This window comes from Octopus bimaculoides, chromosome 4 (assembly GCF_046866305.1).
Source record: "Octopus bimaculoides isolate indiv1 chromosome 4, ASM4686630v1, whole genome shotgun sequence".
Classification (NCBI taxonomy): domain Eukaryota; kingdom Metazoa; phylum Mollusca; class Cephalopoda; order Octopoda; family Octopodidae; genus Octopus; species Octopus bimaculoides.
The window spans coordinates 138,683,073-138,709,572 of NC_142931.1; the positions used below are offsets into that span (position 1 = coordinate 138,683,073).

At 37.3% G+C, this 26,500-nt stretch overlaps 1 protein-coding gene across 1 annotated transcript in view; it reads right to left on the bottom strand.

Moving 5' to 3' along the window:
* Positions 1 to 26,500, bottom strand: part of LOC106868227 (polyribonucleotide nucleotidyltransferase 1, mitochondrial) — a 400,992-nt gene that overhangs the window by 308,041 nt on the left and 66,451 nt on the right. The window contains exon 11 of the mRNA XM_089351556.1: positions 14,538 to 14,595. Coding sequence (XP_089207682.1) covers positions 14,538 to 14,595 — 58 coding nt within the window. The remainder of the gene's footprint in view (positions 1 to 14,537; positions 14,596 to 26,500) is intronic.

Sequence of the window (26,500 nt, forward strand, 5' to 3'; positions counted from 1 at the left end):
AATATAAATATATATATATAAAGGCGACTCGAGTTTCAGGGCTATTTCCCTTTGTCATGGCCGGTATGACAGACATATGTGTGTTTGTGTGTCTGTATTTGTCCCCCCAACATCGCTTGGTGCTGGTGCTGGTGGTGTTCACGTCACTCTTGCTAAGCACTGATTATGAACCCCACAAGCTCTAACTCACAGAGGTGTGGTGCTTCAGATGACTGAGGCCTGAGGCAGTGGAGCATCGATGCATTTAGTCAAGGGGTTCAGTCCTTAATGCAAAGCTCACCGTATCTCTCAATTTCCAACCTTTAAGAACAACAGGTAGCTTCCTAAATTCAAAGCTGCATGATTTTATTCCTGTTGCTGTTGTTATTTTTAACATCATTATTACTACATTATTATTATTATTATTATTATCATTATTATTATTATTATTATTATTATTGTCTCCCTCGTGCTTCGCCCTGATGGCAAATAAATGAAATCATTATTATTATCATTATTCTTATTCTTCTTCTTATTATTATTATTATTATTATTATTATTATTATTATCAAAAAGAAATAGAGAGCTTCTAACTGAAAAATACTTTGCATTTAACAGCACAATGCATGCAAATGTTGAAATTTACAAAATTCATCTAAATTCATAGCATCACTGCAGAAAATTGCACAAATATTTACCAAAATTTATACATAAAAAAAAAAAAACAACAATGATGATATTGATGATAATAATAAATTGACAAGGAAACGAATAATAAGCGAATGCGTAGATATACATATTGTTATGTAAACAACTCCCTCATTGAAAATCAAATCAAATTGCTACAACCGAACATGTAAAGACAATGAATATTGGCGAAGAGAAACAAGGAGGAGAAAAGAGAGGTAAAAAGCATAAAAGTAGACATTAAGATATCCATCCACCTACACCGTCACCGCTGTCGCCACTGGCGCCGCTGCAATCGGGTTGAACTGAAACCTGAGTGAAAAATCTAAAATTACGTATTCATGGTAAATGATAGAATATAACAGTAAAAGAAGCCAAATTTTACAACAGCTTGTCAAAATGGGCAAATGCCAGAGCCCTCGAAAGTTGTCTCCTGATTCAATTTCTCAAAATAGATTCTTCCATTTGGAGAGTCCACAATTCCAGCAAGTCACTTGCCAACCGGTAACTTTGCGAAAAATTTCTCTTTGTGCTGTGTGCTTGGATATATACACATACTTATATACATACATACATACATACATACATAAATATATGTACATATACAGACATACATATACACATATATACTTATGCATATACAGACATATGTACACACATATACACAAATATATATATATATATATACATACACGTGTACATACACATGTATATGCATGCGTATATAAATATATATATATATATACATATATATACATATATATATACACATGTACATACACATGTATATGCATATATATACATATATATACATACACGTATATAAAAATACATACATAGACATGCATAAAAAGACATTTGTGTGTGTATGTATACATATATATATATATATATATATATATATATATATACACACACATGTACATACAAAGACATACATAAAAAAAGCATTCATATACCTATATATATATATTCACATTGTATGTATGTATGTATATATGTATGTATGTATATATGTATGTATGTATATATGTATGTATGTATATATGTATTTATGTATGTATGTATACACTCATCTGTAAGTATGCATGTACCTACGATTGCATGCAAGTGCATATATGCTTGCATGCCTAGCGCAGCCATGCATACAAAAACCCTGCGTAAATGCACACTGAAATCTGCATGTGTGCACACACGTGTTTACTTGAGAAGAAACGAAAGAAAGAAAGAAAGAATGAAAGAACACAGAAGTGTGCAAAAGCCAGAAAGAACACAAGAGGATGAAAGAAGCAAGAAGATTAAAGGTGGAATGATAAACTAATCATATTTGTTGGTCTCTGCTGTATTATTGGCAACAAGTTCAGAAATATTGAAGAGGTGAAACGACTAGGTGGCTCAGGTATTTGACTAGCAACACATAGGTCAGTGGTTCAAACGCCACTGCTGGCACTTTCTTCTGTCTTTGGGTAACACAATTCTTCTCACGTCAGTTTGCCAAAATGAATAACATACGAGATGTTCCGAAGAAACATTTCTTGCAAATAAATCGATGACCTGTCTTAGAGAGGGTAAGGTTAGGGGGTCAGGGAATCAAGCAGAAGTTGCTGCCTGGACCGGCAAGTTTCATGTCAGAATTAAATCGGTTTGTAGGAATGGATTCTCAAGTTCCTGTTAAATCAAAGTTAGCCTTTCATCCATCCATGAAGAATAAAGTAAATAGAACATAACTTGAAAGCAGGTGACTGAAACTTAGACTATATATTTGCATGTGTGTGTGTGTGTGTGTGTCTATATATATATATGTGTGTGCATGTGTGTGTGTGTGTGTGTGTGTGTGTATATATAACTGTGTAGAAGCCTATCATATATGTGTGTATGCACATGTGCATGCATATGTGTGCGCGTGTGTGTGCACCTATGTGTGCATGGGTGTCTGTGTCTGTTTGTCACCACTACTTGAGAACCAATGTTAGTTTGTTTATGTCCACTAACTCAACATTCAGTGTGTGTGTGTGTGTGTGTGTGTGTGTGTGCGCATGTACATATGTGTGTATGTGCAAGTGTGCATGGGCGTCTGTGTCTGTGTTTGCTTCTCACCACTGCTTGACAACCGATGTTGGTTTGTTTATGTCTGCTAAGTCGGCATTCAGCGAAAGAGAGAGAGAGACAGATAGAGTAAGTACCAGTCTTAAAACAAGGTGGGGCTCCAGCATGGCTGCTGTCCAACGACTGCAACAAGTAAAAGATAAAAAAAAGGTCCTGCAGCAGAAACCAGTGTTTTGTCATCATCTCAGCACTGCAAGCTTGGTAAAAATGGATGCAACATGTGAGGCGGGGAGGAGGGGGGACAGACAGACAGACAGACAGACAAAGAGACAGACCAAGAAGACAGTGAAGCCGACATTATGAAGCGAAAGAGCAGAGCACTAAGCTGGATGAATGAATGTGTAAAGGAAAACATGTTTAAAAAGAGAGAAATTATATGTTATAAGGTTACGCATTAACATTATGATATGGGAGGAGATAAAGGAAGAGGAGATTGTGTGTGTGTGTGTGAGAGAGAGAGAGAGATGGGGAGGGGGAGGGAGAGAGAGGGAGAGAGAGAGAGAGAGAGGGAGAGAGTGGTTGTGGAGAGAGCTAGAAAGAGAGGTGAAACTAAAAGATTATATATATGTAGAAGCATATGTTTATATGTGTATCTCTCACTCTCCCTTTATATATGTGTGTGTGTGTCAATGTGTGTGTGTGGGTGTGTGTGTATATATATATATATATATATATATATATATACGCATATATATGATTACCTATTTATGTATATATATATGTGCATGTGTGTTTGCGTGTGTGTATGCATATATATATATATATAGGTACATGTGTGTGTATACAGGTGTGTGTGTGTATGTATATATATATATATATATATATATATACACACACACATACATACATGATTACCTATTTATGCATATATATGTGCATGTGTGTATTTATGCAGATATGTATATATATATATATATAAATATATATATATATATATATATATATATATATATATATATATATATATATATATATAAACATGATTACCTATTTATGTATGTTATGTATGTATGTATATATATATACATATATATATACATGTGTGTGTGTGTTTATATATGCACATGTTCATACATTTATCTACATACAAATACATATACACATGCACATACACGTGTTTACATATATGTATATCTACATATATACACACATAAATACGTACATGTATTTATGTACGTATAAGTATATGTGCGAACACACACGTACACACAAAGAGTGAGTGATTGAGAGAGAAAGCGTGTAGCATTTTACTGGAGGTTGCTGTAAAATGTAATCTTTTTTCTTGCGTATAGTTAAAGATTGGAGGAGAAGGACGAGGGGTTGTAAAAATGATATTACTGCCAGGTTGCAGCAGCAGCAGCAGCAGTAGCAGTAGTAGTAGTAGTAGTAGTAGTAGTAGTAGTATCATCTTTGATCAACTTGATCTTCAGCATATGAATAATCATTTGAAATCTTGCAATCTCAATACTAGGCGTATTAAGTTTGGAATTGGTTAAAACTATATCCTGAGAGTATTTGTGCACGCATGTGTGTGTATATGTGTGTGTGTATCTATATGTGTGTGTGTGTGTGTGTGTGTACGTGTGTGTCTATATGTGTGTGCTTAGTGAGTTTCATTTTTTTTTGTTTTTGTAGTTTATTTTTTTTAACCTGATTACATCTATTTTTAAAATCAACATTTTCAAAGGCATCACACCTGATATTGAGTACTATTTCTTCCATTTGTTGCCATTAGTAACTTGTGTATGTGTGGGTGGGTGTATCATCATCATCATCATCATCATCATTTAACATCCACTTTTCTATGCTTTTATAGGTCAAACAGAATTTGTTGAGGCAAATTTTCTAGGGCCAGATGACCTTATCACCAACCCACACTTGTTTCCAAGTATGATAAGATATATATATATAAAGACCCCACCCCCACCCTTCAGTCATGAATGACCATGGAATGCATCTAGAAAGTTCCCCTCTGATGCACAAGTCCAGGCAAGGTTGCTTATAGAAGACCAGCAGTCGCCCATGCATACCAACCTCCCATCTACACGCCACCGATGTTATCCAAGGGAAATGCAAAGACCGATACAGCTTGGCATCAATGATGTTGCAACTCATTTCTACAGCTGAGTGAACTGCAGCAACATGAAATAAAGTGTCTTGCTCAAGAACACAACACATAGCCTGGTCCGGGAATCAAACTCACTACCTCATGACTGTGAACCCGATGCTTTAACCACTAAGCCATACAAAATATGTATACATTAGTAGCAGGCATTATATTTAGATGTTTAACAGGTAACTAGTTCTATCCTCTGACAAAATCAATCTTGTGCAAGAGGTGATAGCATGGAAAAAATGGATGTTAAATGAACATTGCCCTGCCCAAATATTTGTTGCATATTGTCTGCAAAAAAAATATGGGCAGTGGAGAGGGAACCTGTATTCAGGCCCTAATGCTTAAAACAAAGTGATGTTTCTTCAAGGTGGTGTATTACATATAATTTCCATCCACCAAATTCACTCATAAAGCAATTGCCAGCCCAGGACTACAGTAGAGGACATATGGCCAAGGCACCAAGCAACGTGATTGAACCCAAAGCCATTTAGTTACAAAACTATGCCTGCACCTATAATCTTTATTCTTTAAAATTTTGAATTGATTGTATTATGTTTTTCATAGCTCTTTCTCATGAGATTTTTTCCCCTTTTTCTTTTGTGACTCCCAACATATTAATTGGTTGCTATGAGCTTGTTTATGCTAGGGACCTGTTTTATTTCTGGTTGTTTGCTATCTTATTGAGATTTAGTTGCAAAAAAAAGAAAAAAAAACGAAAAATGTCTGTTGGGTTTGCTTTCTAATATTAAGCCACCTATCTAAGAGTTAAATGCCTAACTGAAAGGTTAGAGACCATAAAGTCTCTAAGCACTTTAACCTTGTGTCCTGTCAAGCGTAATTAGCCAGCAACACCCACCACACTGCTCCTCACCACAAACAACAACAAGGATGTTATGTAAGGCCCAGAATAAAGTATCTTCTTGTTATTGTCGTAGTTGTTGTTTACGATGATGATGCTGACTGAAGCAACAATCAGCCCATCTAGTTAATGCGTTGCTTGGAGTGACATCGTCATGGCGCAAAAATACTAACAAAACACTCCATAAAACGCAACACCTGCACAATTTCTCCAGTCAATCTTTTATTGCTTACTACACCTCTTTACACTTCCAAACACGGAACTCCTCCAGCTGTACTCTCTACAGATTTATAGAAATTTTGCTAAATCTACCTTTTTCAATAAATTCTCAATAGCCCATACTGAAATCTTTCTCATTTACTGCCAGCAGACAAAAACAAAGGAGATAAGAGAAGATTTGTGCCTTAAACTGCCGGATTAACACTAGCATTTAAATTGGCCAAGCCTTGCCAAAATGTTCTACCTATTTTGGTATGTTTAAACTGGCCAAATCTAGCATCTCACACCTACCTTACAATGTCATTCTAAAAATAAACAATCACATCATTGAAATCTTGAATCATCATCATCATCATCGTCGTTTAACGTCCGCTTTCCATGCTAGCATGGGTTGGACGATTTGACTGAGGACTGGCGAACCAGATGGCTGCACCAGGCTCCAATCTGATCTAGCAGAGTTTCTACAGCTGGATGCCCTTTCTAACGCCAATCTTGAATCTTTGAGATAATACATGATTAATTCAAAACAATGTAGATAAACAAATATTATATTTGACAGAATAATCTGAATGCTAAAGGATTATAAGGGAATACAGCAAAGAATCTTTATGCTATTTCTTTAAATCTTTGTGTGGTAAACCTAATCCAGTACCCGGTTTGACACCACCACCACCAGGCATTTTGGGTACTTTTAGGAGAGAGTTCATCTTGACAAACTTTCAGGCCAGGCCCCCAGTTTAAGGACACCTCCCTACCACCCTTCCACCAGGTATAGAGACCCTGTTAAGAATCTACTTAGCCAACAAACCAACTATGAAAACACTTCTGAACTGTGCCTCACCATGATACCTATTTGCTAGAAGATGGCTGAAATCATTGAAAGTTCATGTTGCTGTTTATTGTCTTTCTTTAAAACGGTGGTTCTCAACTATTTTTTTCCTATGGACCTTTTCCATTTTTATTTTACTCAACAGAGCCCTCACAGCCATTCAATGCTTAAAATAAATTTGCATTATATTTTTATAATTAAATATCATTAAGAATTGTATCAAAAAATTGTTAAAATATTTCGTGCATTGTAGAAATACAGTTAATTTACTGCACATAATTTTTAACAATTAAATCTTATATGAACCCCTAAGGGCCATGTGGACCTCAGTTGAGAACCACCGGCTTAAAATATTATATTAATTAGACTTTAGTGTTATGGCAATGACCATAAATCTCTCTTGGACTCACAGACTATGTGACAGTTATGTCATCAAACAGCAAGATAGCACTCCGATCTCCTAACTCAGCTTAGTGTTTTTACTTTTTTATATGCTGGTTGTGGAGGAAGGGGTAGTGCCAATGGTCATTGCAGACCTTTCAAGACTGGTAAGGTTGATGCTATAAATGTTCCATTTAAACTGTTGCAATTCAAGTTGCAACAAGAGCAGAGAGAGATTTCTGCATGTGCATTTGTAAGTCTTGCGGTTTTGGTTATCAATTCATCTATCATCATCATCGTTTAACGTCCGCTTTCCATGCTAGCATGGGTTGGACAATTTGACTGAGGACTGGTGGAGCCCGAAGGCTACACCAGGCTCCAATCTGATTTGGCAGAGTTTCTACAGCTGGATGCCCTTCCTAACGCCAACCACTCTGAGAGTGTAGTAGGTGCTTTTACGTGTCACCCACACAAAGGCCAGTCAGGCAATACTGGCAACGGCCACGCTCAAAATGGTGTATTTTATGTGCCACCCACACAAGAGCCAGTCCAGGGGCACTGGCAACGATCTCACTCGAAAGTTCTTACACATGCTGCGGGCACAAGTGCCAGAAAGGCGACGCTGGGCACAGGTGCCATCCCAATTTCACTTTTGCTTGCCTCAATAAGTCTATGATACATGTTTCCCAAGGCACCTATTATTATTACATTTGTTGCTATCAATGTTCTACGAAGGGCAGGATGTCGGGGTTAGTGCGGGGCCTCAAACACTGGACATAACCTGAGTGATGGGGAGGAGGAGACACATGCGGGTCACAAGTGCTTGAATATATTTATAAAACAGGTTTCTTTCAGTCTCCATCAACCAAATCCACTCACAAGGCTTTGGTCAACCCGAGGCTATAGTAGAACACACTTGCCCAAGGTACTCCACATTGGAATTGAACCTGAAACCTTGTAGTTGCAAAACAAGCTTCTTAACCACATAGCCATGCAAGCACCTATATGTAAGAACAAAATTTTTTTTTTTTTCCCTTTTTATTTAATATTTTCCACTTTTTTCTTTTTTTTTTTTTCCTTATTTAAGATAACATAGTCCAGGTGGAGGTATTTGAATCATCAGCACTTCGGCTGGCAGATCAAAATCCTATCGAACTTGGCAATCTCTGACACTTAAAAGTTTCGCAACACAACAGATATTACATGCGGCCTTTTTTATTCAAAAGATTACTTTATTAGCGAATGTACTTCCATTTAATGTACTCCCTTTCTGCCTTTTACCGAACATTAATACCCCACATATCAACAATGCCATTGTTACAGGCACCACCACCACCACTACCACCCTCTCTCTCTCTCTCTCTCTCTCTCTCTCTCTCTCTCTCTCTCTCTCTCTACTTTTACCAACATGGAAGATGAAATCTCTCAAGAGAATCACTCAGAAACAAAAAAAAATAAATAAATAAATAACTAAACTGAATATACATATACAGCAGACATACTTGGTTTTAAATATCATTCATTGATATCAATGCCACCACTACCACTACTACTACTGCTGCTACTACTACTACTACTACTACTACGACTACTGCTGCTGCTGCTACTGCTACTACTATTATTACTATAATAATAATAATGCTGATAATCACTCACATGACCAGCATGTTTATCATAAACACTATCATAAGCAGCATTATTGTTGATGTTGTTGTTGTTATAAACAAGAACGGCGGCAACAACAACAACAAGTATTTCTTCAGTAGCAGAAATATCAATATTTCCTTTAAATACATAGTTTCATGCAAAACAAACCACAGGCTATGTATTTTAGATTCTTTCTTTCTTTCTTTCTTTCTTTCTTTCTTTCTTTCTTTTTCTCCTTCTCAGTTGTTGTAATTGTTGTTTTTATATATTTGTGTTGTTTTGTCATCTTTTTTTTTTGTTTCGTTGGTTTGTTTGTTTGTTTGTTTTGCTTTTGTTGTTGTTGCAGTTGTTGTTGTTTTTCTGATATTCTCTTCTGCGGAGTTTATTTGTCTTCAGGAAACAGAAATTTCTCAATTGTTTTTATATTTATATTATTTATACACACACACACACACACATATATATATATATATATATGCATATAGGTATGTATGTATGTATGTATGTATGTATGTATACATATAAGTATATATGTATACATGTATGTATGTATATATATATGTATGTACGTACATATATGTATCTATGTATATATCTATATATATACATACATATATGTATGTAAACATATATGTATGTATGTGCATGTATGATTGTGTGTGCGTGTGCGTGTGTGTGTGTGTGTGTGTTCTTATGTATGCAAGTATGCCTTTGTTTATAAAGTTAACATTATGTTGCTGATGTTGTTGCAATTCTTGTTGTTGTTGTTGTTACTCTTTTCACTGAAAGCTGACAATTTAGCAAACATTTATATCATAACTGTTCTTGTTGCAAAACATACAGAGATACCCATTTAAAAAATAGCCCATGGGTAAATTGGCTGAAAATTACAGTAAAATGATTTAACATTGCTGAATTTTCAATGCAACATGAGTTTGAACAGAGATGCCTAACAATTTATCATCCACCAAAACAACAATACTTCTTGTTTTATGAATGAGGATGTTGTAGATATCTTTTCTCCTTCACTCCATCTTTCTCTCTCTCTCTCTCTCTCTCTCTCTCTCACATTTTTTGTTCTTCTTTCCTTTTAACACTTTTGTAGTTGGAATTTTTGTATATCTATATTTTGCAGCATTTCTGTGGAAAGAGGAACAGCAAAAAGGAGAATGCTTTCCAATAATTAAAGAGGGGAGAGAAGGGGGGAAGGAACAAAATAGAGCGTAGGCAGGACAATATGAAATTAAGGAACGGCTTTTGAGACCAGCACAAGTAAGTGTTGAAAGCAACCGGGATAACAATGAGCATAAATTTAATGTATTTACACAGCGGCGATAACTGACTGTGGGTATATGAGTAAGCAGTAACGTGTGATAAAAGTAAAATATATCACAATGGGATGGCAGAGAATTATATATAAAAAAAAACAAAAGGAAAATATCATCATCGCTATCACCATCATCATCATCGTTAAATATATGCTTTTCCATGCTGGCATGGGTTGGACAGTACAAGAGGAGCTGGCAAGCTAAAGGACTGTGCCAAGTTCACGTGTATGCTTTGACATAGTTTCTGTGGCTGGATACTTTTCCTACAGCCAACCACTTTACAGAGTGTACTGGGTGGTTTTTAAATGGCACCAATGAGATCGAATAATTTGAAAGACAAGCCATCTTAACTCAGCAGGGAAGTAATATTAAGAGGGGTGGCTTGGTACCAGGTGATGAGAGGCTGAAATATGACAGAGGGGCAGAAATACGATACAAAAAATTAAGATCAGGCTGGAAAATGTTGGAGCAGGGCGTGGGGGCCTTTTGCAGATTACAAACATGATAAAGATGTATTGAAAGATATATGATTGCGAAACCTTTAAAATCGTGTCATTATGGAAAAGCCAGGAGCAAAAGAAACAACAACAATAATAGTCCTGAGAGATGATAATGTGCTTTTTAAAGAAATGAAGAAATTATCCAAATATAAAGATCTATCAAATGAGATAACTAGAATGTGGGATTTGAAAACAGCAACAAACATAATAATAATAGGTGCTTTGAGAATCATTAAAAAAACATGTAGATGGATAGATACCCAAAACCCAAGAACTTACAAATGCACATGCAGAAAATAACTCTTGTATCTGCCATAAGCATTTTACATAGAGCACTTTCAATACAATAGATAACACAAAAGCAAAACAAAACATTACACATTTCCAAGGCACTTGGAGCTGTACTTTATGTATTGCAGTGAAAATGAGCAGGCAATAAAAATATGATAAATGAATAATAGTTTCAAACATAAGCACAAGGCAAGTAATTTTGGGGCTGGAATGGTGAATTATATCACTCTCTGTTGACTTCAGCATAATTTGAACTCAGTACATATAAGACTGTAATAAAATACTGCGAAGCATTTTATCTGCCACTTTGATAATTCAGCCAATCTAGATTTTTAACATAGGAACAAGCCTGCAAATTTTGGGCAGTGAGTGTAAATGATTAATTCAACATCAGTACTTGACTGGCATTTGTTTTATTAATTACAGAGAGAGAGAGAGAGAGAGAGAGAGAGAGAGAGAGAGAGAGAGAGAGAGGTGAAATTGAAAGTGACTTTAGCAAGATTTCAAATCAGAATGTAAAAGAAAGCAATTCGGGCATTTTGCCTGTCATTCTGCCTGATGCTTCCATTCACCACCCCTTTATAATGATAATGATAGTGACAGTGATGATGATGTATTATTGGGATATTTTGACAAGAACCCTCCACAAAAATATTCCTTCGCTGCAAAGGAAAAGAGAGCCAAGTTGCTACGATGTAATTTTGGCAATATAATATAAGGCTTTCGAGAAAAGGTCACAGATGATAGAGAATGTTAGAATATCTAGGCAGTTGTATCCTAAAAGTTGAAAGTAGACTGTGACAAGCAAGGATGATGGGGTTGTGCTATTGTTTTACTTTGAATGCAATAGTGTGTCTGTAATTACAATAAATACCTATTTAGCTGCATAACTGGATTGATAAAGCACTATAATTCCAAGTACAGAATGCAACAGTTTCCAGTCTAGCTGACAGTTTTTCAACTTACAGATAGACACCTGTCATTTTGTCGGTAATAAGCTTATATATCATTTTGTAAGTACAATTTATTCTCTTCGATCTCCTTTTATACACATAGTTTTACATTTTCAAGTTGAAGTTTACAATGGATAGTTCTGGAAACTGGAAATATTTTTATAAAATTCTACATAAAAATATATTTGTTAAATTCTTTTTTTTTCCTTTTTGTCTTCAGTTCTTTTCACAAGCTAAAATTATACAATTTTTCTTTGTCTTTTTTTTTTGTAACAAAATTGAAAATTTACACCCTGTATCTAGTATTCCAAATATAATAAAAACACTCAATAAAAATAAAATTAAAGCAAGCAAAGTTAGTAAAATGATATTTAAAAAGAAAACAAAAAAATTGTTTTTGCTAAGGACTAAAAAAAAATTGCTTTAAAATTTTATAATAAACAGTTTACAAGGTACTGTTCTGCAGACCTGTCTAATCTATTCTGATGCGAGGGAAAATATTTTTAAAACTACCAGCGAATATGATGATTGACAATAATTATAATTACACTATTTAAACATCATATTTATCACATAGCCTCTGACATTACAACGAACTAAAAATAATTAATGCAATGACTTTTAATGGCTGTTGCAAATCTTACACAAATAAAAATAAAATACTGTAGTTACAAGAAATCCATGATACTTGGTAAATGAATGGTTAAATATTAGACTACAGATTCAAATTATGCTTTGGTATTTCTAAAATTTTTACTTTTTTTCTAAGTCAGATAAACTGATTGATTGAAAATAAAATTTGGCACAGGGGAATGTCAAAGGAATATGTGAAAATAACAGGAAAAAACACAAATAATGGGTGCAGTCATGCCCATCCCTTCATCAGTTGTCAATCAAATATCATCACAATTTTGACACTTTCTGATATTGTTCAGTCTGACAGCCTGAGCAACATAAGCTGCTGGGATATAAATGAGTGGACGTGCTAGATGGACAAAGGCAGAAGAAAAAATGAAATAAATAAAATAATAATAAAAGTCAAAGTGTGAAGACTGAATAGTAAAAAGGACAAGTTATGAAGAGAACAGAAGTAATTATGTAAACAAAAGAAAGAAACAAGCAAGGACAGTAAGAACAAACACATATATGATAAACACCACAGACTGGGGGAAACCTGGAGACTTTCACACCTGAAGTAAAAGTTGGGTATTTTATAAATCATTGTAAAGTGCAGTTCTATATTTAAGAGGTGAGGAAATACATTTGACGGGTATTTGTCCTCATCTTGTTTGTTGTTAACACAACATTTCGGCTGATATACCCTCCAGCCTTCATCTGGTGTCTTGGGGGAAATTTTGAACCTGGGTTCTCATTCCTAAGGTATTTTTCGATGTTCTTGTTATTATTATTATTATTATTATTATTCAGGTCACTGCCTGGAATCGAACTCGGAATCTTGGGGTTAACCACTACACCCATGGGCATATGGTGTAGTGGTTTCCAGGCAGTGACCTGAATAATAATAATAATAATAATAATAATAATAATAATAATAATAAAAGTGATTTAAAACCGGAAACGGAGGCTCTAAGTGATTTAAAATTAGAAAACCAAAAACCGGAAACAGAGGCTCTAATCTGTGCTGCCCAAGAGCAAGCACTAAGAACAAACGACATAAAATACAGAATAGACAACAAATCAGAAAGTGATAAATGCAGAATCTGTGGACAAAATGGTGAAACCGTATGGCATATTACCAGCCAATGTAGGCCACTAGCCCAGAAGGAATATAAGAGACACCACGACAATGTAGCAAGGCTTATCCATTGGACACTCTGCAACAAGTATGGACTTGACAGATTAAAAAATTGGTACGACCACAAACCTGAAGTTATCGTTGAAAATAGAAATGCAAATATCCTATGGGATTTTATGAATCAGTGCAACCATGGGATAGAGAATAGGAAGCTGGACATAGTCTTAATTGAGAAAGAAAAACTATGCTGGATCATAGATATAGCATGTCTAGCTGACAACAAGATATGCGATAAGGAAGAAAGAAAAGTCGAGAGATATGATAGATTAGCTTGGGAAGTTAGGCAGTTGTGGTTGCTGAAAAAGGTAGCAGTAGTACCAATAATTGTCGGAGCCCTGGGAACAGTGAGCAAACATCTCGAGAAGTACGTGGAACAAATAGGGGCTGCAATAAGGGTGGAGCACTTGCAGAAAACAACACTACTTGGAACCGCTCGAATACTCCAAAAGGTGCTCGAAAAACAAGAGGTGTTACCTTAGTTCACTGGTAGTGAACAGCTGACACTGTAGTACATCTCCAGCATTAGAAACTGTACAAAGGCAATAATAATAATAATTATACAATGGAGGACATGCTAGACTATTTCACATCTGTAACGCAAACACAGTCATGATGGTATTTTAGCCGAAAGTTGTAAGTCAACTTGCATGTCACACACGAAATCATTTAGTGCTTAACACTTACAGTAACTAAATTTCCTAAACCTGTAATCTATTTGAACAATCCGAGAGTTTAACATGTCCATGCTGACAATCGATAATAAATGTTCAAATAGATTTGGTAAAAAGAAAAATACAGAAAATTATTTGAATTATTTGCAACTCACCTTTCACTTTCTCCAGAACATCACTTCTAATTACACTGATAGCTTCATCTCGTGATATCTAAAACAATGTTTAAAAACTTCAATTAATTATTGATACAGTTGAATAATATAATATTTAACTATGAAGGAGCTCCTATGCAGTTGTTGGACCTGCTACAAACAACAGACAAATCTCCTTCAAATTACACCCTACTGCCTACGATGAGGTAAGACATAATCTTCTACTATAATAATACTCTTGTGTTTTGCTCTGTCACAACATATGAATGAGAAAGCAGGGGGGGGGGGATTGATGAATAAGGAAGGAAGGGGTGATGGCAAACTGGTACTCTGTGTGAGTATATGTGTGTGTAAAAGGGAGGTATGTGAATGTTTGTGTGTGTGTGTTTGTGCAATGGAAGTGGGATGGTGAGCATACAACGCTCAAAAGAATAATCAAACAGCGTTTCAACTCTGTGTGAGTATATGTGTGTATGTATGTGCATGTACAAGGGAAGTATGTGAACGCTTGTATGTGTGAACCAGCGTTCTTTCAGTAACAAATGATTGATGTCACATCTCAAAAGACAACCACTAGATAACATTGGTAAGTGTATTAATTTGATTTGCCATCCATATTTTTATATAAAATACTACAATTAGCCATCATTTTTGACAGTACGGGATCAGCTAGTAAATAATATAATTTTCAATATCACCACCGTAACATAAACTTTTCTGTGGTTGCATATGTCGGATGGAGTTTAATGAGGCAAATTTTCTGTGACCAGATGCCTTTCCAATTGCCAACCCTCACTTGTTTCCAAGCAACATAATGCTCCCTCATTTACAACTAGCATGTGATATCAAGTTAAGAAGGCACAAACATACACACATATCATCCTCATTATCAGTTAATGTTTGTTTTCCATGCTGGCATGGGTTGGACGGTTTAACCAAAAATGGTAAGCTGGGGAGCTGCATCATCATCATCATCATCCAGTCCTTTACATTACGTTAACTGGGGTGGCCAGATCTACTTCAATGCCATAGCAACCAAGCTTTGGGCTGGTTGGTGCCCATTCTCTTTTGCTATCATGAGGTTTTTCTAGAGCTGGATTTTCTACGGGGAGCATGCCCTTGCTTACCTCCAACCTCAGTTTCTAGACACTTGACTGTGGCCATGCTGGAGCACCACCTTTAGTCGAGCAAATCGACCCCAGGACTTATTCTTTGTAAGCCGGGTACTTATTCTATCGGTCTCTTTTGCCGAACTGATAAGTTACGGGGACGTAAACACACCAGCATCGATTGTCAAGCGATGTTGGGGGGAACAAACACAAACACACAAACATATAAAGACACAAGCGCACACACACACACACACACACACACACACATATATATATATATATAAATATATATATATAAATATATATATATACATATATACGACAGGCTTCTTTCAGTTTCCGTCAACCAAATCCACTCACAAGGCTTTGGTCAGCGCGAGGCTATAGTAGAAGACACTTGCTCAAGGTGCCACGCAGTGGGACTGAACCCGGAACCATGTGGTTGGTATGCAAGCTACTTACCACACAACCACTCCTGCGTCTATATATATATATATTTCTTTCAGCCACTTCTAAACTCTTCTTTGTTTTCTATCATTAAAAATAAATTTTAAGAAATTCTCACTGACGTGATTTGCAAAGCAACTTGTTATTTAAGTTGCTTTCAAAATTTGATGAATGCAAAGACACTAGAATTTCTTTTCAATGTCGTTTCGTAAATCAACACCAACAATTTCTGTCTGCCAAAGAATCTTATCAAACGGACAAATTCCTTCATATGATAATAATCAAGTAATGTACATTAAAAAATGCTAATTTATTAAACGTTCTGTCAAAGATAACATAAAAATTTACAGGAAGTATGGAAAATAAAAGAAAAGACATATTTGCAACTGTGATATCAAGATGTTAACTTGCAAAATTTGACTGCTAAATATGTTCTCTTTCATCAGAATATTCAGTACATTTTTGCATGATGTACAGAAGAATTATATATTATTTAAGAAATTATGCATGCAGAACACACGCATGTATGTATGTATATGCAAGAAGAATAAGTATGCATATGCAAATGTTTGTGTGTGTGTGTGTGTGCGTGTGTGTGTACCTTTCCTTCATTGGACACTAAACTCTGCTTGCGAAGACCTGTTGAGGCAAGTGAAATCGAAACTGAACCAAATTCGATGACTAGCACCCATGCCAACCTCTCCTTCATTGGACACTAAACTCTGCTTGCGAAGACCTGTTGAGGCAAGTGAAATCGAAACTGAACCAAATTCGATGACTAGCACCCATGCCAACCTCTCCTTCATTGGACACTAAACTCTGCTTGCGAAGACCTGTTGAGGCAAGTGAAATCGAAACTGAACCAAATTCGATGACTAGCACCCATGCCAACCTCTCCTTCATTGGACACTAAACTCTGCTTGCGAAGACCTGTTGAGGCAAGTGAAATCGAAACTGAACCAAATTCGATGACTAGCACCCATGCCAACCTCTCCTTCATTGGACACTAAACTCTGCTTGCGAAGACCTGTTGAGGCAAGTGAAATCGAAACTGAACCAAATTCGATGACTAGCACCCATGCCAACCTCTCCTTCATTGGACACTAAACTCTGCTTGCGAAGACCTGTTGAGGCAAGTGAAATCGAAACTGAACCAAATTCGATGACTAGCACCCATGCCAACCTCTCCTTCATTGGACACTAAACTCTGCTTGCGAAGACCTGTTGAGGCAAGTGAAATCGAAACTGAACCAAATTCGATGACTAGCACCCATGCCAACCTCTCCTTCATTGGACACTAAACTCTGCTTGCGAAGACCTGTTGAGGCAAGTGAAATCGAAACTGAACCAAATTCGATGACTAGCACCCATGCCAACCTCTCCTTCATTGGACACTAAACTCTGCTTGCGAAGACCTGTTGAGGCAAGTGAAATCGAAACTGAACCAAATTCGATGACTAGCACCCATGCCAACCTCTCCTTCATTGGACACTAAACTCTGCTTGCGAAGACCTGTTGAGGCAAGTGAAATCGAAACTGAACCAAATTCGATGACTAGCACCCATGCCAACCTCTCCTTCATTGGACACTAAACTCTGCTTGCGAAGACCTGTTGAGGCAAGTGAAATCGAAACTGAACCAAATTCGATGACTAGCACCCATGCCAACCTCTCCTTCATTGGACACTAAACTCTGCTTGCGAAGACCTGTTGAGGCAAGTGAAATCGAAACTGAACCAAATTCGATGACTAGCACCCATGCCAACCTCTCCTTCATTGGACACTAAACTCTGCTTGCGAAGACCTGTTGAGGCAAGTGAAATCGAAACTGAACCAAATTCGATGACTAGCACCCATGCCAACCTCTCCTTCATTGGCTTGACTGGCCTTCGTGTCAGTGGCACGTAAAAGCACCCATTCTTCTATTTAGTAAAACTGTAGAAATAGAATTAGAAGTAAAGCAGTGTGGTATACTTATAATGAAAAGAAGGAAGCTAGTGTTTCTTGATGGTAAAGTAATGAAAAACATTGAAAAGATTGGATACAAGTGTTTGGGAGAACACTGGAACCTTGCCAAAGAGCAAAATGATTGAAATAGAGAAACTATTTGGAAAAGAATACTAAGCCAGAGAGGAAGATGATGTGGAGGACATCAAATTACATGTACTAATCGCCATCATCATTTTACATCCACTTTTCCATGCTGTCATGGGTTAGATGTGTCTCAGTGTCCCACTACCCTTCACAGCTCACAACATCTGGTGGACATCGTCGTCGTCGTTTAACGTCCGCTTTCCATGCTAGCATGGGTTGGATGATTTGACTGAGGACTGGTGAAACCGGATGGCTACACCAGGCTCCAATCTGATTTGGCAGAGTTTCTACAGCTGGATGCCCTTCCTAATGCCAACCACTCAGAGAGTGTAGTGGGTGCTTTTACATGTCACCCGCACGAAGGCCAGTCAGGCGGTACTGGCAACGGCCACGCTCATCTCGCTCGAGAAACCTCTTGTGTCACCCGCACAAGAGCCAGTCCAGGGGCACCGGCAACAATCTCGCTCGAAAATCCTACAACAACCCCACACAAGAGCCAGTCCAGGGGCACCGGCAACGATCTCGCTCGAAGAAATTTCATGTAATTGAATAAACCAGAAGATTTTGTTATCGCACATGTACTATAATGTGGACTGGGTGCATTTCACTGTGTCACTGGTATTCCCAATTCTATATCAGATTTTGCTCAGATTCATTGATCACCTAAGTAGAGAGACACCAAATACCGACAGTGGATTTTAAATTGTGTCTCATGGGTTGGAAACCCAATCTATTATTATCTAGCTATTTTGCATCTATATTTAAATAACCAGTTCAGAGTTAAACTTGCTTTAGAACTGTGTCCTAATTAAGCACACTTGATAATGAAAGGTGTCAACATAAAGTTTTAAGTAAATAATACAGAAGACAAGGGAACAACGTTAAGTATTTTCACAAAGTCCGACTAATTGCATTTCAGAAAGTGATATTATTGTGCAGCTAAGCACAATTAATTCATTTGGCTCACTCTAAGCAGAAACAATTAGATGCTATTGAATAACTTGGCAAACAACTAGATTGCTATACGGTGGTGGCACTGGTAGAGAAGACGGTGATGACGATGACAACAATAAGTGATAGTGAGGATCATGACATTGATTATAATGACAATAATAACAATGTTTATAATTAAGGTGATGATGCTGATGTTGGCAAGAGTGATGAAGAAAGGAGGTAAGCTAAAGATGGTGAAAATTATATGGATGATAATGATGACGAAATTTAGGTATGAGAACCTTCCCAAAGGTCAGGCTGATCAACACCTGATTGCAAATGATGACAACTCAAATGAGCATTTTAAGGAGTTTACTACAAAGTGTTAAACTGCAGCATATGATGACTGACCAATGGACTAGGGCTCTTCAGCTAAAACAATGTGAGATGTCAATACAAAATCCTTATTCCTTATATATAGCATCAATAGTGACAAGCTGGCAAACTCTTCCACCAAACCTTAGTCGCAATTTATGTTCCTAACACTAGCTTAATGATAACAAAGTTATTTTACTAAATTCTTTGTTATATTTAAAATTAACTGAAAGAAACGCAGAGCATCTATCAAAATAAATACAGAAACGAAAGGGTTAACAAGCAATAGTAATTTTTTCCTGTGTCCTTTTTCTTGATGCTATGGGTTAATGTAGTTCTAAGGGTGATTCAGGGTAACATAGAATGTGACAAGGCTGGCCCTTTGAATTACAGGTACTAGTCATGTTGGTCAACTGAGTGGACTGGAGCAATGTGAGATAAAGTGTGTTGCTCAAGGATGCAATGCCCTGCTGGAAATTGAACTCACAACCTCACAATTGTGAGCTGAATACCCTAACCACTAAGCCCAGCACCTTCACTCTAAGTGTTAATTATAGAACAGTTGGAGGATGAGAAAAACGGATAAAGATGGTAAAAAAAAGAGTTAATACAATTTAGGTATAAAAAAGGTTAAACAATAAAATGACAATTATATGAAGAACATCAGTTTAAAAAGTAATAAAATTTCAATTTAAGATAATTATTGGGAGTCGAGATAATTGTTACAAATTACAGAATGTACAACTCAGAGAATGGAGAAATTAGCTTTCAAAATTATAATGAAATCAGGAGTTAATGAAAGGTTGATGAAACAGAACATACATGTATAGATATATTCCCTCTACATATTATTACTAAAATACAATAAAGTGAAAAAGACTATGTGACTATACCTCAAGCTAGGACAGTAAGAAAATATATATATATATATATATATATATGTATATATAGGGTCACAGATTGACTCCCATGACGGTGACATTGCCAGCGCCACAGATTGGCTCCAGTGCCGGTGGGATGTGAAAAGCACCATTGGAGCGTGATCATTGCCAGCGTCGCCTTACTGGCACGTGTGCCAGTGGCACATGAAAAACAACATTCAAGCGTGGTCATTGCCAGTGCCACCAGACTGGCTCCCGTGCAGGTGGCACGTAAAAACACCTTTTGAGTGTGGTCGTTGCCAGAACCACCTGACTAGCCCTCATACCGGTGGCACGTAAAAAGCACCTGCTACACGCTCGGAGTGGTTGGCGTTAGGAAGGGCATCCAGCTGTAGAAACTTTGCCAGATCAGATTGGAGCCTGGTGCAGCCATCCGGTTCACCAGTCCTCAGTCAAACCATCCAACCCATGCCAGCATGGAAAGCAGACAATAAACGATGACAACAGTGATGACAATGATGATGTGCCAGTGACATGTAAAAAGCACCATTCGAGCGTGGTCATTGCCAGTACTGTGTGACTGGCCCTCGTGCCGGTGGCACATAAACAGCACCCACTACACTCTCGGAGTGGTTGGCACTAGGAAAGGCATCCAGCTGTAGAAACCTTGCCAGATCAGATTGGAGCCTGGTGTAGCCTCCTGGCTTGCCAGCCCTCAGTCAAACCGTCCAACCCATGCCAGCATGGAAAGCAGATGTTAAACAATGACGAAGACAGAAACTAAATGGCTGAGAGTAGTAGTTAGTCCTGTTAAAACTTCCCTGGTGTTGGTGTCTTGATGAAATGCACCCAATACAGGGTATGAGGTGGCTGGTAGCAGAAAGGCCATTCAGTTGCGGAAACCATGCGAAAATGAAACATAAGAGTGGTATGTGATGCCCTGGAACATCTAAGGAGAGCAGCATCTTCAAATAACAACTGACTTGAACTGTGAGAACCCATCCAATTCATGGCAGCGTGGAAAGAAGATAGGTGGTGGTGGTGGTGGTGGTGGTGGTGGATGGTGTCAGTGAGAATAGTGATGATGGTAGTGGTGGTGGTGGTAGTGATGGTGGTGATGGTGGTGACAATGATAATGATAGTGGTGATGGTGGTGGTGGTGGTGTTGGTGGTAGTAGTAAGAATGGTGATGAATGATGATGACAACAATGGTGGTGGTGGTGGTGGTGGTGGTGGTAATCATGGGCGGGGGGGGGGGGGAGCGAACCAAACTAGATGTAAACAGTACATTTTCCAACAATGCAACTGACCCCTATCCCTTGCATCATCATCATCATCATCATCGTCATCCTATCAAAAGAAATCCTTGTTATTGATATTGTCATAAAACAATGTAGTGTAACAAGTGCTAGAACCCAGAACTTCCATGTCACTTCAACACCTTACACTGTATTACACACAGAGAGAGAAAGAGAGAAACAGAGACAATGTTCTGTTATTACAAAACATCAAAGACTACTTTTATTTAAAGTATTGTTACTCCAAAAGAACAAAAAAAAAACTGATATTTTTTACCTATTTTTTTATTTACCTTGGTATGTTTTTAGAAACAGCCTCAACATTTAAACAATTTTGTTTACAAATACCATAGCTGTAAGAAGTTCCAACACCAACTTCAAGGCATTACTTTGTTCTCGTCAAAGAAACTTTTGCTTAGACTTATCTAATGTCTGTCAATGTGACAATAATCATGGTTCTCAAATACTTTATCAGTGTCATTAACACCCATACTGTTGCTACCACTACTGCTGCTTTTATTATTATTATTATCATTACTATTATCATTATTATTATTATTAAGCTGGCAGAATCGTTAGCAGGCCGGGCGAAATGCTTAGCAGTATTTCATCTGTCTTGATGTTCTGAGTTCAAATTCCGCTGAGGTCAACTGACCTTTCATCCTTTTGGGGGTTGATAAAATAAGTACCAGTGAAACACTGGCTCAATGTAATCAACTAGTCCCCTACCCCAAAAAATTTCAGGCCTTGTTCCTGTAGTAGAAAGGATTATTATTATTATTATCATCATTATCATTATTATTAATATTGAGTGAGAGAGCAGTGCATGCCATCAAAGTGACACTGGGGTAAAATATACAAAGCCCATTATACCCATCATGACTACCCGTCTGATAAGGGTACACCAGGCACATGCATCACTATTATCATTATTATCATTATTATTATTAAGGTGGCAAGCTGGTAGAATCGTTAGCATGCTGGGCGAAATGCTTAACGGTATTTTGTCTGCCACTAAATTCCGAGATCAAATTCCACTGAGATTGACTTCGCTTTTAATTCTTTCAATTAAATAAGCATCAGTTCCCGAGCTGTTCTTGTAACAAAATTTGAAATTATCATAATTATTATTATCATCATCATCATCATCATCGTTTAACGTCCGCTTTCCATGCTAGCATGGGTTGGACAATTTGACTGAGGACTGGTGAAACCGGATGGTAACACCAGGCTCCAATCTAATTTGGCAGAGTTTCTACAGCTGGATGCCCTTCCTAACGCCAACCACTCAGAGAGTGTAGTGGGTGCTTTTACGTGTCACCCGCACAAAGGCCAGTCAGGCGGTACTGGCCACGGCCACGCTCGAAATGGTGTCTTTTATGTGCCACCCGCACAAAAGCCAGTCCAGGGGCACTGGCAACGATCTCGCTCGAAAACCCTACGAAGGCCAGTCAGGCGGCACTGGCAACGGTCAGGCTCAAAAAGGTGCATCTTATGTGCCACCCGCACAAGAGCCAAGGTGGCAGAATCATTAGCACACAAGGCAAAATGTTTAGTGGCGTTTCATCTGCCTTTACGTTCAGGCGACTGAATTTATTGACCCTGAAAGGATGAAAGGCAAAATCGACTTTGGCGGAATCTGAACTCAAAACGTAAAAGACAGACGAAATACCGCTAAGCATTTTGCCCAGCATGCAAACATTTCTGCCAGTTGGCCACTTTAGATATACAGATAGAGGCACACATACATATACACAAGAGCACTTCAGAAAATGATGCAAATATATGTGTGTGAGGGTACATGACCTAGTGGCTAGGATGTTGCACTCACAATTGGAAGCTCATGGTTTCAATTCCTGCTCAGGAAACATTGATTTGATGGAGGGGGTGAGCTAATGTAGAATATATACATTTGAACACAATAAAAAGATCATTTGAGTAAGTCGTTCACAAAAACTGAACTCTCGTACGTTGTCTTCGACAAGAGATTCCATCATGTATGTATGATATCACAGTATCACAGAATCAACCAGCCCATCCAATGTTGTTATATACCTTGCTGGTCACAGTGCGCTTCCACTTCTGTTTTTATTGCACCATTCTTATCAATCTTGACCGAAATTGCTTCTCTAAATCATCTTCCCATTGTTGTGGAGGCTTTCCAAGAGGCCTTTTCTAATCTCTTGGGTACTATATATATATATATATATATATATATATATACATGCACACACACATATACGTACGTACACACACACGCGCGCATACATATATACATCTAAATGATGATGATGATATATTAAATGTACATCCATACACACCATACACACACATATATATATATACATGTAGACATACATACATTTACAAACATACATATGTATACATGCATTAGTACACATGCGAATCAAGTCTTCCATGAGGCGTGTGGTATTAAAACCACAACTGTAATGTAGTTTTAGTAGTTTTCCACGAAGTTCTTTATTTTCTTTTTCTTTTTTTTTTTCTTCTTCCAAACTGCTGATTTATCTGTTTAACATAAAATAAAATCTGCAATTTGGACAAACTTGATGGAAAAGTACTAAAACTACATTACAGCAATGTTTTCTTCCTTTTTTCTTTCTTTCTTTTTTTTTTTTTTTTCATAAACTCACTGTTTCTTTCTTTCAATCTATGCCTGAAAGACTAAAAATCCACACGCATATGTACATACAGATCTGTTTGAGTGTGTGTGTGTGTGTGTGTGTGTGTGTGTGTGTGTGTTTTTATACACACACATGTATACATATGCTCAAAGAATTTCTCTAACATATACACACACAAACACACACACATATATATATATATATATATATATATATATATATATATATATATATATATATATATATATATAGACACACACAAACCTCATATATATATATATATACATATACGCAAACACACACACACATATATATATATATATACACATATAGACACACAAACATATATATATATATATATATATACATATACACACACACACACACAAACACATATATATACACATATAGACACGCAAACCGCATATATATATATATATATATATACATATACACACACACACATATATATACACATATAGACACACAAACCTCATATACATAAATATACATATACACACACACACACTCATATATATATATATATATATAGACATGCATATGCCCATATACACAGAGAATTACTCTCACAAACCTACACACATGCAATGAAAATCTTTTCTTTTCAAATTCTTGTCTTTGTTGTTGTTGTTGTTGTTGTTGTTTTCCTTTCCTTCCCCTTCTCCTTCTCTCTCTCGACTGAATCCATTCAAACCAAACAAAATTTAACTGAATAAAGACATTTTTCCTTTCCTAATTAATTTGAAAATGGCCGTCTTAAGGAAATTAATTAAAAACAGAAGATTAAATGGTCTTGGCTGTTGTGTTAGAGTTTTAGCACACACAACCATTTTCTAAAGCAGGATGGCATAATGATAAACAGCAAACCTGATTGCTATTTGTTAGAGAAACATCTTTGTTGTCTTCTTCTCGTCAGTGCTCAATTAACTGATCTGCAGAGCGAGGTCAACTGCGGGCAACTACCTGATGACATATTGACAATCGGATATAAGGTGAGGGTTAAATGTAGAGTGAACTCGCAAAGATCAGTTTGCTATGAGGATCACCTCATTGCATCCCCATGCTGGAGCACTCCTTTTAGATTATTATTATTATTATTATTATTATTATTATTATTGTTATTATTAACTTTTTGTTTTTTTGCGGATGTATGGTGAGGCAGTTTGTTGTAGCTGTTATTTAGCATATTTAAGACCATGTTGGGGCACTGCCTGAGATTTTGCTGTCTTTTGTCTTTGGTGTAGTCATCATCATCATCTTCATCATCATCATCATCATCATCATTATTATCGTCATCGTTTAACGTCCACTTTCCATGCTGGTATGGGTTGGATGGTTTGACTGAGGACTGGCAAGCCAGAATGCTGCACCAGGCTCCAATCTGATCTGGCAAAGTTTCTACAGCTGGATGCCCTTCCTAACGCCAGCCACTCCAAGAGTGTAGTAGGCGCCTTTTACATGCCACTGGCACCAGACCCAGTCAGGCAGCACTGGTATCGATCAAGTTTGGATAGTGCTTTTTACGTGCCACCAGCACAGGTGCCAGTCAGGAGGCACTGGCATCGATCATGTTCGGATAGTGCTTTTTACGTGCCACTAGCACAGGAGCCAATCAGGGGGTCAATGGTATCGATAACGTTCAGATGATGCATTTTACATGTCACTGGCACAGGAGCCAAGTCAGGGGGCACAGAAATATGCTGCTATTTTGTATGTATGTGTGTGATATTGTGTCTTTATAGTTTGTATCACTAATTTTGGATCAGTAAGTTGGCAAGGTTCACTGCAGGGTCCAGTCCTTGTTACAGTGTGATTGTTCGTCTGCTTCAATAAACCTGAGGGCAATGCCAGAGGAGCACAAGCTCCTGGCGAGGTCCCCCCATGTAGGGCAGATCAAAGGATTGAGACTAGAGGTAAAAATAAGTTTGCAAAAAACCCAATACTTCTAACTAGAAAAAAAAAAGCAAAATTACAGAAGCATTGATGACAATTCAGACCAACAAAACGTGGGAGAGGAAGGCCCTTCCCTCAGAGAAAGACAGCCCTAAATCAAGAACATAGAAAAATCATTGGTGGCCTTTACTCCTTATGGAGTGGAAGTCTTATGCAAGTAATTCAGCAGGGTGCTGCTCTGCCCTAGTTAAAACTGTTTATAACA